The following is a 16,380-nucleotide window of genomic DNA, read 5'->3' as shown; positions in this document are numbered from 1 at the left end:
GGGAGGGACAGCCCCCCAGTCTGGGAACCTCACATACACAGGGACAGATATAAATATATAGAAATAGATAAATATTAATAAATGGACTAGATAGAGGGCTTAAATGACAGACAGACAAATAAACAAACAGACAGACAGACAGACAGAGGGACAGAGCAAAGAAAGACAAACTGGAAGTTCTATACAATTACAATTAATTGTTCTTTGCAGAATTCCATATTCGCACATTTATGTGCGAATATGGAATTGTGCAAAGAACAATTAAAGAGACTACGGGCAGAAAAAATGACATTTATGTAGTGAAATAGTAACCCTAATAAACTGCACACGAAATAACAAAAAGAAAGAATCGCACAATTTCTGCAGACAGTTTGTCTGGTGTCTCTGAATTTCAAATAATTCAGCCCCAAACGATATTTTCCCTTCGTGTTTGGCAGGAGCGGAACCGAACGGGGTTTTCTGCTCGAATTTACCGATATATTTCCCAACCATCAGTAACTTCTATTTCCCACCCATGAACAACTCGAACGCCCAAATAAATCGCCATCGCTTTGCAGGGGAATTATTCCCCATACAGCGGAGCGATACTGAGAAATATCGCTACAGATTTATTAAATAGAATTAGAATTTCAGTCTGCGCAAACGGATTGGAAATCATTTGATTTCTCCAAGATGTTAAATTAGATACAGATCGAAATAAAGTCAGGGGAACGGTTATGGGCACGAAAATGGAAGGCGACAAGAAGCAGACGCACGAAATGTTACAGTGTATAGGGGGAATGTGGCAATGTATCGAGAGAAAAGAGACAAAGTCGGAGGCAGAAGAAGTAGCGAAGGAACCGGTACAATGGATCAGGGAAGGAACCGGTACAATAAAGGACACAGGTAGAATGGGTCATGGAAGGAACCGGTACAATGGATCAGAGAAGGACCTGTTAGAATAGATCTGGGAAGGACTTAGGTACAATGGATCAGGGTAGGGAATGGATCAGAGAAAGAACCGGTACAATGGATTAGGGAAGGACCAGGGTAGAATGGATCAGGGAAGGAACCGGTACAATAGATCAGAAAAAGAACCGGTATAATGGATCAGGGAAGGGAATGGATCAGGGAAGGATCAGGGAAGGGAATGGATCAGGGAAGGGAATGGATCAGGGAAGGGAATGGATCAGGGAAGGGAATGGATCAGGGAAGGATCAGGGAAGGATCAGGGAAGGATCAGGGAAGGGAATGGATCAGGAAGGGAATGGATCAGGGAAGGAATGGATCAGGGGAAGGATCAGGAAGGATCAGGGAAGGAATGGATCAGGGAAGGATCAGGGAAGGATCAGGAAGGATCAGGGAAGGGAATGGATCAGGGAAGGGAATGGATCAGGGAAGGGAATGGATCAGGGAAGGATCAGGGAAGGGAATGGATCAGGGAAGGATCAGGGAAGGATCAGGGAAAGGGAATGGATCAGGGAAGGATCAGGGAAGGGAATGGATCAGGAAGGATCAGGGAAGGAATGGATCAGGGAAGGATCAGGGAAGGATCAGGGAAGGGAATGGATCAGGGAAGGATCAGGGAAGGATCAGGGAAGGGAATGGATCAGGGAAGGATCAGGGAAGGATCAGGAAGGGAATGGATCAGGAAGGATCAGGAAGGATCAGGGAAGGGAATGGATCAGGGACAGGGAATGGGAAGGATCAGGGAAGGGAATGGATCAGGGAGGAATGGATCAGGGAAGGGAATGGATCAGGGAAGGAATGGATCAGGGAAGGATCAGGGAAGGGAATGGATCAGGGAAGGATCAGGGAAGGATCAGGGAAGGGAATGGATCAGGGAAGGATCAGGGAAGGGAATGGATCAGGGAAGGATCAGGGAAGGGAATGGATCAGGGAAGGATCAGGGAAGGGAATGGATCAGGGAAGGACCCAGGAGAGGTCCGGGGGTACCAGGCAGGGTTACCTCTCACTAGAATCCGCCTACAGTATTCTGGATCCACTGCGCTGCTGTTCTTGCTCTTGGCGCAACCTTCCGAGGACCCGGAGGCGGGGTAGGTGCCCGGCTGCTCCTTCAGGTAAGTAGAGGGCATTTTCCCTTGGATCTCCCTGCTCTCCTTACCGTCTTTGTGCCCAGGTTTGGGGATCCGTCCATTCTCCTCAATATTGCACCTAACGTCCATTATGTTCGCCTTCTCAAACATTCAGCGCAAAAGGGGGAGCGCAGGTTGGGTTGGAGGGGGGGGGGTCACAGGTGAGTGGGCTCTGTTGGCACCAAAAGAAAATAAATGGCAAAAAAATAAAATCCCCCCCAAATGCTAAGGGGTGCCCCTCTTTATCCCCAGTGTGTCCGGCAGCCTGTGCGCCAAGTGCGGGACTAAGGGGAGAGCGCTGCCTTATTGCGCGCAGTTCCGCTCATGGAGAGGTCGCTCGCACGATGCTGCCATTGATTACGGGTAATTTTCGAGCCTGCACATTGAAGTTACCTCATGAATACACTAAATTGTTTGGATAATATATTAGATCACAAATGGTTGGTGTGTGAGTTTGTCCCCAATCAAGGGGAGTTTAGCCAGGCATAGAGATCAGCCAAATGATTGGTCTCTTGAGCGCAGAGAGGGGAGACAATCACTTGCGGCAAAGCGCAACTTTCTCTCGTTAAACACCGCTCGGGGGCAAATTGTCGCCTCTGATGATTGTTTGGACTTTCTGCTTCTGTTTGCGATGTCTCCCAATTGATGAGGTTATTTTGAAAAGAGATGGAGAAAAGGCAGCGAATAAATGTGGTTAAATCCAGAAGTGGAGAAATTGTCCTTGTAGCACCCAGGTCCCCTTGTAGCACCCAGGTCCCCCTGTAGCACCCAGGTCCCCTTGTAGCACCCAGGTCCCCCTGTAGCACCCAGGTCTCACCAGGTCCCCCTGTAGCACCCAGGTCCCTTGTAGCACCCAGGTCTCATGTAGCACCCAGGTCCCTTGTGGCTAAAGGTCCCACATCCCTTGGGTGGGTCGCAGGCTGGTCAGTAGCTGGGAGCTTTGCAGCAGAACATTCCTCCGAGGGGTGAGGGAAGGGGAGAGATGGGGAGAGAAGGGGAGAGAAGGGGAGAGATGGGGGCAACTGGAGCCCAGTGGGCAGGCAGGGAGGGCAGGCAGGGAGGGCAGAGAGAGAGAGGAGTTTAGCTTGTCAGGCCCATTGTCCCATTACAGCCTCTCTGAGGAGAGAATCAGCCAGTAATCCAATAAAACCATTGATTAGGCCACAATGCGCCAATTCAGGCGCTGCCCTTGTGTAGAGAGGATGGCGCAGTCCTTGTTGTCACCTTGTGTCGCCCCCGACCCCCCCCCCCCCCCCCCCAGATCTGCTTATTCATCTCTGTATGAGGAATGTGCGAGGGAAAGGGCTGGGACACAGCAATTATCTAATAGGGCCACTAATAGAGCCGGGCCTGAGTGCTGCGGGGTGAAAGGGCAGCGCAGCAACAGCCCCACTGGGGGGGGGGGGGGGGGGGGTCTGGGGTCTGGGAGGCGGGGGCACAGTTTGTTTAGAATGAATGGAAGTTTTGGAAAGACCTGGTGTTTAACCCCCCAGCAGCCAGAAGGAAATGAGTGTGTGAGATTGTGTGTGAGTGTGTGTGTGTGGTGTGTGTGTGTGTGTGTGAGTGTGTGTGTAAATGTGTGTGTGTGTGTGTGAGTGAGTGAGTGTGTAAATGTGTGTGTGTGTGTGTAAATGTGTGAGTGTGTAAGTGAGTGTGTAAGTGTGTGTGTGTGTGTGAGTGAGTGAGTGTGTAAATGTGTGAGTGTGTGAGTGTGTAAGTGAGTGTGTAAATGTGTGAGTGTGTGAGTGTGTAAATGTGTGAGTGTGTAAGTGAGTGTGTAAGTGTGTGAGTGTGTGTGTGTGTGTGTGTGAGTGAGTGAGTGTGTAAGTGAGTGTGTAAATGTGTGAGTATGTGAGTGAGTGTGTAAGTGTGCGAGTGAGTGTGTGTCGTGAGTGAGTGTGTGAGTGAGTGTGTAAGTGTGTGAGTCAGTGTGTGTGTGTGTGTGTGTAAATGTGTGAGTGTGTGAGTGAGTGTGTTAGTGTGTGAGTGAGTGTGTGTGTGTGTGTGTAAGTGAGTGTGTAGATGTGAGTGTGTGTAAGTGTGTGAGTGGTGTTGTGTGTGTGTGTGTGTGTATGTGTGTAAGTGAGTGTGTAAATGTGGGAGTGAGTGTGTAAGTGTGTAAGTGTGTGAGTGTGAGTGTAAGTGAGTGTGTGTGTGGGATTGTGTGTGTGTGTGAGTATGTGTGTGTGAGTGTGTAAGTGAGTGTGTGAGTGTGTGTGTGAGTAAGTGTATGAGTGTGTGAGTGTGTGTGAGAGATTGTGTGTGAGTGTGTAAGTCAGTGTGTAAGTGTGTGAGTGAGTGTGTAAGTGAGTGTGTGAGTGTATGAGTGAGTGTGTAAGTTAGTGTGTGAGTGAGTGTATGAGTGAGTGTGTGAGATTGTGTGTGTGTGAGAGAGTGAGTGTGTGAGTGTGTGTGAGTGAGTGTGTCAGTAAGTGTGTGTGAGAGAGTGTGTGAGTGTTTAAGTGAGTGAATGTGTATGTGAGTGTGTGTAAGTGTATGAGTGTGTGAGAGTGTGTGAGTGAGTGTGTGTGAGATTGTGTGTGAGAGTGTAAGTCAGTGTGTAAGTGTGTGAGTGAGTGTATGAGTGAGTGTGTGTGAGATTGTGTGTGAGTGAGGGTGAAAGTAAGTGTGTGAGTGAGTGCATGAGTGTGTCAGGAAGTGTGTGTGTGTGTGAGAGTGTGTGAGTGTGTGTGTGAGTGAATGTGTAAGTATGTAAGTGAGTGTGTGAGTGAGTGTGAGTGAGTGTTGCAGGCGGCAGAGTCCCCTGAAAACAATTGTGGATTCTTGTAACTTTTTGTATCTTTCATTGGAATCATCAAAATACAGGGAAAGGGAGTCCCTTAGCAATGACTGTAAACAGGAAGCAATGACTGTAAACAGGACGTATACAGGAAACAGGAAGTATACAGGTATGTGCAATGAGTTTACAAGCAGAAAACAGGAAGAATAAAGAAATGTGCAATAAGTTTACAAGCAGAAAACAGGAAGTATAAAGAAATGTGCAATAAGTTTACAAGCAGAAAAAAGGAAGTATACAGGAATGTGCAATGAGTTTACAAGCAGAAAACAGCAAGTATAAAGAAATGTGCAATAAGTTTACAAGCAGAAAACAGGAAGTATACAGGAATGTGCAATGAGTTTACAAGCAGAAAACAGGAAGTATACAGGAATGTGCAATGAGTTTACAAGCAGAAAACAGGAAGTATACAGGTATGTGCAATGAGTTTACAAGCAGAAAACAGGAAGTATACAGGAATGTGCAATGCGTTTACAAGCAGAAAACAGAAGATATAACAGGAATGTGCAATGAGTTTACAAGCAGAAAACAGCAAATATAAAGAAATGTGCAATAAGTTTACAAGCAGAAAAAAGGAAGTATACAAGGAATGTGCAATGAGTTTACAAGCAGAAAAACAGGAAGTATACACGGAATGTGCAATGAAGTTTACAAGCAGAAAACAGGAAGTATACAGGAATGTGCAATGAGTTTACAAGCAGAAAACAGGAAGTATACAGGAATGTGCAATGAGTTTACAAGCAGAAAACAGGAAGTATACAGGTATGTGCAATGAGTTTACAAGCAGAAAACAGGAAGTATACAGGAATGTGCAATGAGTTTACAAGCAGAAAACAGGAAGTATACAGGAATGTGCAATGAGTTTACAAGCAGAAAACAGCAAGTATAAAGAAATGTGCAATAAGTTTACAAGCAGAAAACAGGAAGTATACAGGAATGTGCAATGAGTTTACAAGCAGAAAACAGGAAGTATACAGGAATGTGCAATGAGTTTACAAGCAGAAAACAGGAAGTATACAGGAATGTGCAATGAGTTTACAAGCAGAAAACAGGAAGTATACAGGAATGTGCAATGAGTTTACAAGCAGAAAACAGGAAGTATACAGGAATGTGCAATGAGTTTACGAGCAGAAAACAGGAAGTATACAGGAATGTGCAATGAGTTTACAAGCAGAAAACAGGAAGTATACAGGAATGTGCAATGAGTTTACGAGCAGAAAACAGGAAGTATACAGGAATGTGCAATGAGTTTACAAGCAGAAAACAGGAAGTATACAGGAATGTGCAATAAGTTTACAAGCAGAAAAAAGGAAGTATACAGGAATGTGCAATAAGTTTACAAGCAGAAAACAGGAAGTATACAGGAATGTGCAATGAGTTTACAAGCAGAAAACACAGGAAGAAAAAATAAATATACAGAATAGTTGCAATGAGAAGTTTAAAAAGCAGAAAAAAAGAGTAATACAGGATTGTGCAAATGAAGTTTACAAAGCAGAAAAACAGCAAATAATAAAAAATGTGCAAAAGTTTTACCAAGACAGGAAAAAAAAAAAGGAAAGTATACAAGGAATGTAAACCAATGAGTTATAATACAAGCAGTAAAAACAAGCAAGTATAAAAGATTATGTGCAAATAAAGTTGTATATAAACAAGCAGAAAAACAGAAAGATATAAAAGGAAATGTGCAATTGAGTTTACAAGACAAAGAAAACAGAAAGTAATACAGTGAATGATGACAATGAAGTTTTAACAAGCAGAAAAACAGGAAGTAATACGGTACAGTAGCAAATGAAGATAATTAACAAGCAGAAAAACAGGAAGTAATACAGGAATGTGCAATGCGATTTACAAGCAGGAAAAACAGAGAAGTATAACAGGAATGTGCAATGAGTTTAACAAGCAGAAAACAAGCAAGTATAAAGAAAAAAAAATGTGCACAAATAAGTTAATAACAAGCAAAAACAGGATAGTATGACAAGAGAATGGCAATTGGTTTACAAGCAGGAAAAAACAGGAGGAAGTAATACAGGAATGTGCAATGAAGTTTACAAGCAGAAAAACAGGAAGATATACAAGGTATGTGCAATAAGTTTAACAAGACAGAAAAACAGGAAAAATATACAAGGAATGTGCAATGCGTTTAAAAACAAAGCAGAAAACAAAAAAAAGAAAGTAACAGGAATGAATTGCAATGAAGATTACGGCATAAAACAGGAAGAATATACAGGAAAATGTGCAAAAGAGTTTACAAGAACAGAAAAACAGGAAGTATACAAAGAGAATGGCTAATGAGTTTAACGAGGCAAGAAAACAGGAAAGAATATACAAGGAGAATGTTAGCAATGGAATTACAAGCAGAAAAACAAAGGAAAAGTAATACAAGGAATGTGCCAAATAAGTATTAACAAGCAGAAAAAAGGAAAGTATACAAAAAGAAAATGTGCAATAAGTTTACAAGCAGAGAAAACAGAAGAGTATACAAGGAATGGCAATGAGTTTACAAGCAAGAAACAGAAAAGTAATATACAGAATGTAAACAAAAATGAGTTAACAAAGCAGAAAAACAAAAGATATACAGGTATGTGCAAAATGAGTTTACAAGCAGAAAAAAAACCAGCAAAATAAAAGAAATGCTGCAAAAAATAGTTTACAAGCAGAAAAAAGGAAGTATACAGATGATGCAATAGTTACAAGCAGAAAACAGGCAAGTATAAAAAGAAATGTGCAATAAGAAAATTAATACAAGCAGAAAACAGGAAGAGATATACAGGAATGTGCAATAGAGTTTAACAAAGCAGAAAACAAGGAAGTAAAATACAGGAAATGCAATGAGAAAAATACAAGCAGAAAACAGGAAGATAATACAAGGTATGTGCAATGAGATACAAGAAACAGAAAAACAGGAAGAAAAATATACAAGGAATGTTTGCAATGCTGTATAATACAAGCAGAAAACAGGAAGTTACAGGAATGAAAAAATCAATTGCAAGTTTACAAGCAGAAAACAGGAAGTATACAGGAATGAAAAAATGCAAATGAGTTTATGAGCAGAAAACAGGAAAAGATATACAGGAATGTGCATATGAGTTAAACGAGCAGAAAACAGGACGATAAGTACAGGAAATGAAATATGCAATAGATCGAGCAGAAAAACAGGAAAAGGTATACAGGAATGTGCAAAAAGTTAATAAACGAGCAAGAGAAAACAGGAAGTATACAGGAATGTGCAATGAGAAATTTATATGAGCAAGAAAAAACAGGAAGTTATAAGGAAAAAAATGTGCAATGAGTTACAAGAAGCAGAAAACAGAAGTATACAGGAAATAGTAGCAAGGAGTTTACGAGCAGAAAACAGGAAAGATATACAGGAATGTGCAATGAGATTACGAGCAGAAAACAAGGAAAAGATAACAAGGAATGATGAGCAAAACAGTTATACAAGAAGCAGAAAACGAGGAAGAATATAACAGGGAATGTGCACATGAGTATACAAGCAAGAAAACAGACCAAATATAAAGAAATGTGCCAAAAGTTTAACAAGCAGAAAAACAGAAGTAAATACAGGAATGTGACCAATGAGTTTACGAGGCAAAAGAAAACAGCAAGAATATACAAGAATGAGAGTGCAAATAAGAGTTTAACAAAGCAGAAAAACAAAGCAAGGTATACAGGAATGTGCAATGAAGTTTTACGAGCAGAAAAAAAACAGGAAAGAATAAATATAAACAGGAAATGTGCAATGAGTTTTACGAGCAGAAAAAAACAACAAGTATACAGGGAAAGTGATGCAAAATGGATAAGTACAAGAGACCAGAAAAACAAAAGCAAAGAATAACAGGAATGATGCAATGAGTATTAACGAAAGCAGGAAAAACAGAGAAGAGTATACAGGAATGATGCAATGAGTTTACGAGCAGAAAAACAAGGAAGTATACAGGAATTTAAGATTGCAAAAAATGAAAGATTTACGAGCAGAAAAACAGGAAGTAATAACAGGAAATGTGCAATGAAGTTTTACAGAGACACGAAAAAAACAGGAAAGTAATACAGGATGAGATGCACAATGAGAGCTACGAGGCAAGAAACAAGGAAAGTATACAAGAGAATGTGCGCAATTGAGTTGTAACGAGACAAGAAAACAGGAAAGTATACAGGAATGTGCGCAATGAGTTTACGACAAGAGAAACAGCAAAGTATACAAGAATGTGCAAATGAGTTTACGAGCAGAAAACAGAGAAGTATACCAGAGAGACGTATGCAATGAGTTTACGAGCCAGAAAACCAGGAAGTATACAGGAAACGTGCAAAAAATAAAGATTACAAGCAAGAAAAACAGGAAGTATACAGGAACGAAATGCACAATGAGTTATACAAGACAAAAAACAAGGAAGTAATACAGGAACGTGCAATAAGTTTACGAGCAGAAAACAGAAAAGTTATACAAGGAACGAGTAGACAATGGAGTTATACAAAAGCAGAAATAACAGGAAAGTATTTACAGGAAATGAGTGCAATGGATTATACAAGCAGAATACAGGAAGTAAATACAGGAACGTGCAATAAGATTTACGAGCAGAAAAAACAGGAAGTATACAGCAGAAACAGTGCAATGAGTTTACAAGCAGAATACACAAAGAAAGTATACAGAGAATGAAGCAATGAGTTACAAGCCAAAGAATATAGGAAAAAGATTTAACTGAAAACGAAATGCAATGATGATCTTACAAAGCAGAAAAAAAAAAACCAGGGAAGTATACAGGAAACGTGAATAAGTTTTAGAGAAAACAGAAAAGATATACAGGAAATTTGTGCAATGAGTTTACAAGCAGAAAAACAGGAAGATATTCAGGAATGTGCAATGCAGTTTTACAAGCAAGGAAAAACAGGAAGTATACAGTAGCTGTGGCCAAGAGTAATATATACAAAGCAAGAAAAAACAGAAGTAAGTACAGGAAATGTGCAATGAGAGTACGAGCAGAATAACAGCAAGTAATTACAGAAATGTTAAGCGAAATGAATTTACGAGCAGAAAACAAGAGAAGTATACACGGAATGTGACAATTAAGTTTGAAACGAGCCAGAAAACAGGAAGTATACAGGAATTGCAATGAGTTTCACGAGCAGCAAAACAGCAAAAAGTAATACAGGAATGTAAAATATGCAAATGAGATACGAAGCAGGAAAACAGGGAAAGTATACAGGGAAAAAATTGCCATATTGAAAGTTTACGAGCAGAAAAACAGGAAGATATTACAGGAAGAGTGCAATAAAGTTTAAAACGAGCAGAAAACAGGACAGTAATACAGGAATGTGCAATGAGTTTACGAGCAGGAAAACAGAGAGCAATCTATACAGGAATGAAAATGCAATAGAGTTTAAACGAGCAGAAAACAGCAAGTATACAGTAATGTGGCAATGAAAAGATTTACGAGCAGAAAACCAGCAAAGTATAACAGAAGAATGTGCAATGAGTTTAATTGAGCAGAGGAAAAAAAAAACAGCATAGTAATACAAAAAGGAATGTGCAATAAGTTACGAAGCAGAAAACAGGAAATATAACAAGGAATGTGCAAATGGAGTTTTACGAGCAGGAAAACAGGAAGATAAACAGAATGTGCAAATAAGTTTACAAGCAAAAACCAGGAAAAGTATAACAAAAGGAATGTGCCAATCGAGTATAACGAGCAAGAAAACAGAAAGTAATACAGGAAATGATTCTGCAATGAAAGAAATTTTAACGAGCAGAAAACAGGAAAGTCAAAATACAGGGAATGTGCAATTGAGTTTACGAAGCAGAATAACAGGAAGTATACAGGAAACGAAATGCAATAAGTTTACAAAGCAAAAAACAGAAAGATATACAGGAAAGGCAATGAAGTTAACGAGCAAGAAACAGCAAGTAAATACAGGAATGGTGCAAATGAGTTTTACAAAAAGCAGACATACAAAGGAAATATACAGGAATGTGCAAGATGTTTACGAGCAGGAATAACAAAAGTATAACAGAGAAACGTTGCCAATGAAAAGAAATTTACAAGAAAGAAAACAGGAAAGATATAACAAGGACGGTGCAATGAGTATACAAAGAGCAAAAGAAAGAACAGGGAAAGTATACAGGAACGATGCAATGAGTTACATAGCAGAAACAGGGAAGTATTACAGGAAGTATGTGCAATGAAAGTACAAGCAGAATACAGGAAGTATTACAGAGAATGTGAACAATGAGTTTTACAAAAGCAGAATACAGAAAGTAAATACAGGAACGTTAGCAATAAGAGATTACATAGCAGAAAAAAAATACAGAGAAAGTGTGTACAGGAAATGTGCAATGAGTTTCCAAAGCAGAATACAGAACAAAGTATACAGGAATGATGACAAATGAGTTACAAGCATAAAACAGAAGTATACAGGCAATGCGCAATGAGATATACAAAGCAAAACAGGAAGTATACAGGAACGAATGCAATGAGTTAACAAGCAGAATACCATGAAAGTAACAGGAATGATGCAATGAAAGTTTACAAGGAGCAGAATACAGAGAAGTATACAGGAACGATGCAATTGAGTTAACAAGCAGAATACAGGAGGAAAAGTTTTTACAGGAAAAATGAATGCAATGAGTTATCCAAAGCAGTAAAAAAACCAGCAAGTATACAGGAATGACTAAAACAAATGAGTATATACAAAGCCAGTAAACAGGAGAAGTATACCAGGAATGTGCCAATGAGTTACAAGCAGAAATAAACAGGAAGTAATACCAGAATGTTGCAAAACGAGTTCATCGAGCAGAAAACAGGAAGTATTACAGAATGGATGCAATGAGTTCAGATAACGAAGCAGAAAAACAAGGGAAGTAAATACAGGAATGATGCAAAACCAACGACCCCACGGCAGGGGCATTCCCCACCTCCCAAATTAGAACACTGCCGACTGCACCGTGAAAAAAGAACCCACTCTAAACCCAACATTCCCGCCCGGCAGGAGACATTCCCTCAACCCCTCACTCACTTCCCGCCACCGTAAGAGGGAACCCCCTACCCAAATCCCCAGGGACTATTAACGAAATGCAAAAAATTTAAATGAATTAAGACTGACCCCTCGGCAAAGTACCCACCTGTCCAATTTAGAAACTCCATTTACCCCCACTCTGGTGTAAATCTAATCCTTCAGCCAGTTCTCTATCCAATTAACGAAATAGAAATTATGTTCTAGCCAAAATATTCCTTAATTGTGTAAATAAATACATCCTTTTGCCACTGGGAGCTTCCCACCTCAAGGGCTTCCACACCCAGCCAACCACCCACCCCACCACATCTGTCACAGTGGCCAACAGATTCATCATCTGATCCCCCCAAATGTAAGCAGCAGTCCTGCCCTGCTTATAATGAGCTAGAGATATCTAGCTAATCTGAATAACAGAGCATTCTAGTTCCACAAGATGGCACAGATGAACCTATCATATAATCACCCCCAATTGTAGGCAGCAGTACCTGCCCTGCTTTATGGCATGAGATATCAGCCTATCCTGGAATAATAACAGAGCCATAATCTGTCACAAGTGGCACAAGATCTATCTGATCCCCCCCATTTGTAAGCAGCCAATCACTGCCACATGCTTTATGGCTGAGATTCTAGAACTATCTGATATAACATGAGACATTTGTCAAAACAGTAGCACAGAAAATAACAACATATCTGATCCCCAATAGTAACAGCAGTCCTGCCCTGCACTTTATGAAGGCGTGAGATTTCAAATAGCTAATCATTGTATAAAAACAAGCATTCGAAATAGTCCACCAAAGATGGCACAGATCCTATCTGATCCCCCCCATATGTAAGCCAGCAGTCCTTGCTCCTGCTTGTATGGACTTGAGAGATTCTAGAAGCTATCTGGGTTATAACAGAGCAATTACGCCACAGTAAAAGACACAGTATCACTATCTGATCACCCATGTAAAGCAGCAGTACCTGCCCTGCTTATATGGCCATGAGATAATAACTAGCTATCTAGATTTATAACCAGAGCATTCTGTCCAACAAAGTGGACACAGATCACATATCTGATCCCACCCATTAGTAAGCACAGTCCTGAGACCCTGCTTTTAATGCTGAATTCTACTATCTGATATACAGAGCATTCTGTCAACAAGTGAGCACAAGACCTATCTGAATCCAACAAACCCCAACACCATATGTAGCAGACAGTCACTTGCCCTGCTTTATGGCTGAGATTCTAGCTATTCTGTAATACCAGAACATTCTGTCCACAGTGCACAAGATCCATCTGATCCACCCATTTAAAGCTAGCAAGTCTGCAACCCTTAGCTTTAAATATGGACTGAAGATTCTAGCTATCTGATTATAACAGAGCATTCTGTCACAGTGAACAAACAGATCTAATCTGGAATCCCAACCCATTGTAAGGCAAGCAAGGTCCTGCCAACATACATTTATGCTGAGATTCATAAGCTATCTTGTATAACAACAAGAAAGAGCATTCTGCACAGTGGCACAGATCCTATCTGATCCCCCCATTGTAAGAACAGCAGTCCTGCCCTGCATTTATGGCTGATGAAGATAATAACTAGTTAAACCTATAGAAAAAACAGACCAATAAAGCCTACTACCTACTCATATAGTAGAAAAAATATAATATGGTGGAGATAAATAAACTCTAAAAGGCTAATAAAGTAACAAATAAAAGAAAACCTCAGGATTTTTTCGACTGTGTTGCCGCCTATACATTCCGGGGGGGCTGCCTATGCCAGAGAATAGCATCTAGTAAGACCCCAAAAGTTGGAAAGTTACCCATTGCAAAGTAAAAATAAACCTCCCCCTCTAATTTCCTATAGACAGTGAAAAAATCGATTAATCTATAAAACCCACAAAAATAAATTCTTGTCTCTCCCATTTGTCTGCCGGATCCATCATAGAAACCCGCCGGACGTTACCTCAAATCGGTTTAAACTCGTCTCGGATAATTGTCCTTCGCTGTTTAATTATCTTTCATTTCACTGCAGTCTCTAATTTTAGATCCAATCATATTGAAAAATGTTTAAAAAAAGGACACCAAGGCAAGGTCACCGGGAATATTCTAAGAACTGCGTAACTGAGGAAAACAAAACCGGGCGCGGCCTTTCAATGAAAAAATACCAATTAGATAATAAAAGGCGGGTTTGTAACGCCACAAAGAAATACGAAAAACCATTCTAACAAGTTTAAATGGATTCTCTCGAAAAATATTGCCCCTAGAGAATAGAAAAATAATTGAGAGGGGACTGGGGGTCATAGGAACTGTCTGTGAACCAGCGGCAAATATATAGGGGGTCAACAAAAGGACTAGAAGCAAATATCTAATATTACCCCTAAGGATTGGTCCTTACATGCCCCAACTCAAAGGAGATACAAGCTACCTCAGCAGTCTAACAGCAGATCTTCACCATGATCTGCAGTAGGGCAAAAATTTAATATCGATATTTTTTTAAATCTCAAATAAGGGGGCAGTCACTCTAATTTATTAAGGAGGCCAGTTCACTCTGATTTCCAACCAAGGTTTCTATATCTCATGCGAACTCAAAGAGTAACCATACAGTATAACTGGGCCAGGGATGCAATGCAGCATATCTCTATTCCTACATGTACCATCTTGCCATAACTGTCTCCATCTTGTCCTACTGTACATCCATCATTAGTCCTACTGTCTCCATCTTGCCCTACTATCTCCATCTTGTCCTACTGTCCCCATATTCTTTGCGCCTGCCTGTCTCCATCTGCCCTACTGCTCCATCTTGCACCTACTGATTCTCCATCTTGTCCTTACTGTCTCCATCTTGCCCTACTGTCTCCATCTTGTCCTTACTGCTCCCCATTTTGCCCTGCTGTCTCCATCTAGTCCTACCTGTCTCCATCTCACCCTACTGTCTCCATACACTTAGCCCTACTGTCTCATCTTGCCCTACTGTCTTCCATCTTGTCCTACTAGTCCCCAATTTTGACACCCCTGCCTGTACTCCATTCTAATCCTACTGTCTCCATACTTGCCCTACTGTCGTCCATCATGCCCTACTGTCTCCATCTGCAACCTACTGTCTACCATTCTTGTTGCCTACTTTCCCCATTTTGCCCTGCAGTCTCACATCTTTTCCTACTTAATCTCCAAACATTGCACCTACTAATCTCCAATCTGCCCTACTAGTCACCCATTTTAGCCCTGCTGCCTCCATCTTCTCCTACATATCTCCATCCTTGCACTAAACATACTCCATCTTGTCCTACTGTCCCCATTTTGGCCCTGCTGTCTCCATCTTTGTCCCTACATATCTCACAATCTGCCCATACATATCTCCATTCTTACACCTACTGTTCACCACATTTGCCCTGCTAGCTCCCATCTTGTCCTACAAATCTCCATCTTGCCCTACTAATTATCTCCCATCATTGCAACCTACATATCTCACATCTTCCCTACTGTCCCCATTTTTGCCCTATGCTGTCTTCCATTCATTGTCCTAACCATCTTCCATTTTGCAACATACATATCACTCCAATCATTGCACCTACTGTCCCCCATATATTGCCCTTGCTAACTAGTCCTCCATCTTAGCAACCTACTGTCTCCATCTAGACCCTACTGTCATCCATCTACCCTACGCCCCATCTTAAATGTAACCTACATATCTCCATCTTGCCACTACTATCATACCATCTTGGTCCTCAAATATACTCCATCTTTAGCCCTACTAATCTCCAATCTTTGCCCTAACTGTCTCCCATCTTGCTTCCTACTGATCTACCATCTATGTAACCTAACATTCTCATTCATTGCAACCAACTAGTTCTCACTACTTGCCCATCTATCTCCAATCATTACACCTACTAGTCTCCATCTTTTGACCCTACTGTCTACCATTGTTCCCTGCTGTTTCACGCTAAGGTAGCCCATTTATGCCTCTTACTCCCTATTTTGTACCTCACAGTTCCCAATAATATCAATATCACCTATTTACCCCCATGAACTTTTCTCCCCTGTAAACTCCATAATATCTGATATGTAACACTGCTCTTTGATAACCCTATTGAAGACAGACAATACAATTGTTTGTTAACAGAACGGAAAACACTTCTACACTAATTTACTAATCATTGAGATGATTCACATACTCTGATGTCTATCCAGTAGATCCACTCTGGAATCAAGAGTCTGCCCTAAACTGCGACGTGACAATGTAATGTATAATACCAAAACTCAGCGACTAATTAGGCCACTTTTTCTATTCAGCTATTAAGTTTGATAAAGCAAGGTTCCAGGTTAAAACAGGATGCCGCTGAGTTAAATGTCATTTATTTTGTCCCGCGACAATACCTTGTGTGGTTGGGACAAGCCTTTCTATATGGGATCTGTGAATGTAATTGTACAAGTGTGAAAAAGAAAATGTGTGTGAGAAGTGAGTGTGTTGATGACGTGTGTGAGGTGAGTGTGGAGTGGTGAAGATGAAGAATGATTGATGG

The 16,380-nt window shown here is 40.8% G+C and overlaps 1 protein-coding gene across 1 annotated transcript in view; it reads right to left on the bottom strand.

Moving 5' to 3' along the window:
- The window catches only part of vax1 (ventral anterior homeobox 1), a 13,904-nt gene extending 10,613 nt beyond the window's left edge, over positions 1–3,291 (bottom strand). The window contains exon 1 of the mRNA XM_031906421.1: positions 1,949–3,291. Within this exon, the coding sequence (XP_031762281.1) occupies positions 1,949–2,186 (238 nt within the window). The 5' untranslated portion in view covers positions 2,187–3,291. The remainder of the gene's footprint in view (positions 1–1,948) is intronic.
- Positions 3,292–16,380: the final 13,089 nt, after the last annotated feature.

Source organism: Xenopus tropicalis, chromosome 7, assembly GCF_000004195.4.
Source record: "Xenopus tropicalis strain Nigerian chromosome 7, UCB_Xtro_10.0, whole genome shotgun sequence".
NCBI classification, from domain to species: Eukaryota; Metazoa; Chordata; class Amphibia; order Anura; family Pipidae; genus Xenopus; species Xenopus tropicalis.
Note: the sequence above shows the minus strand (reverse complement) of the source record. Positions and strands in the feature narration are given on the sequence as shown.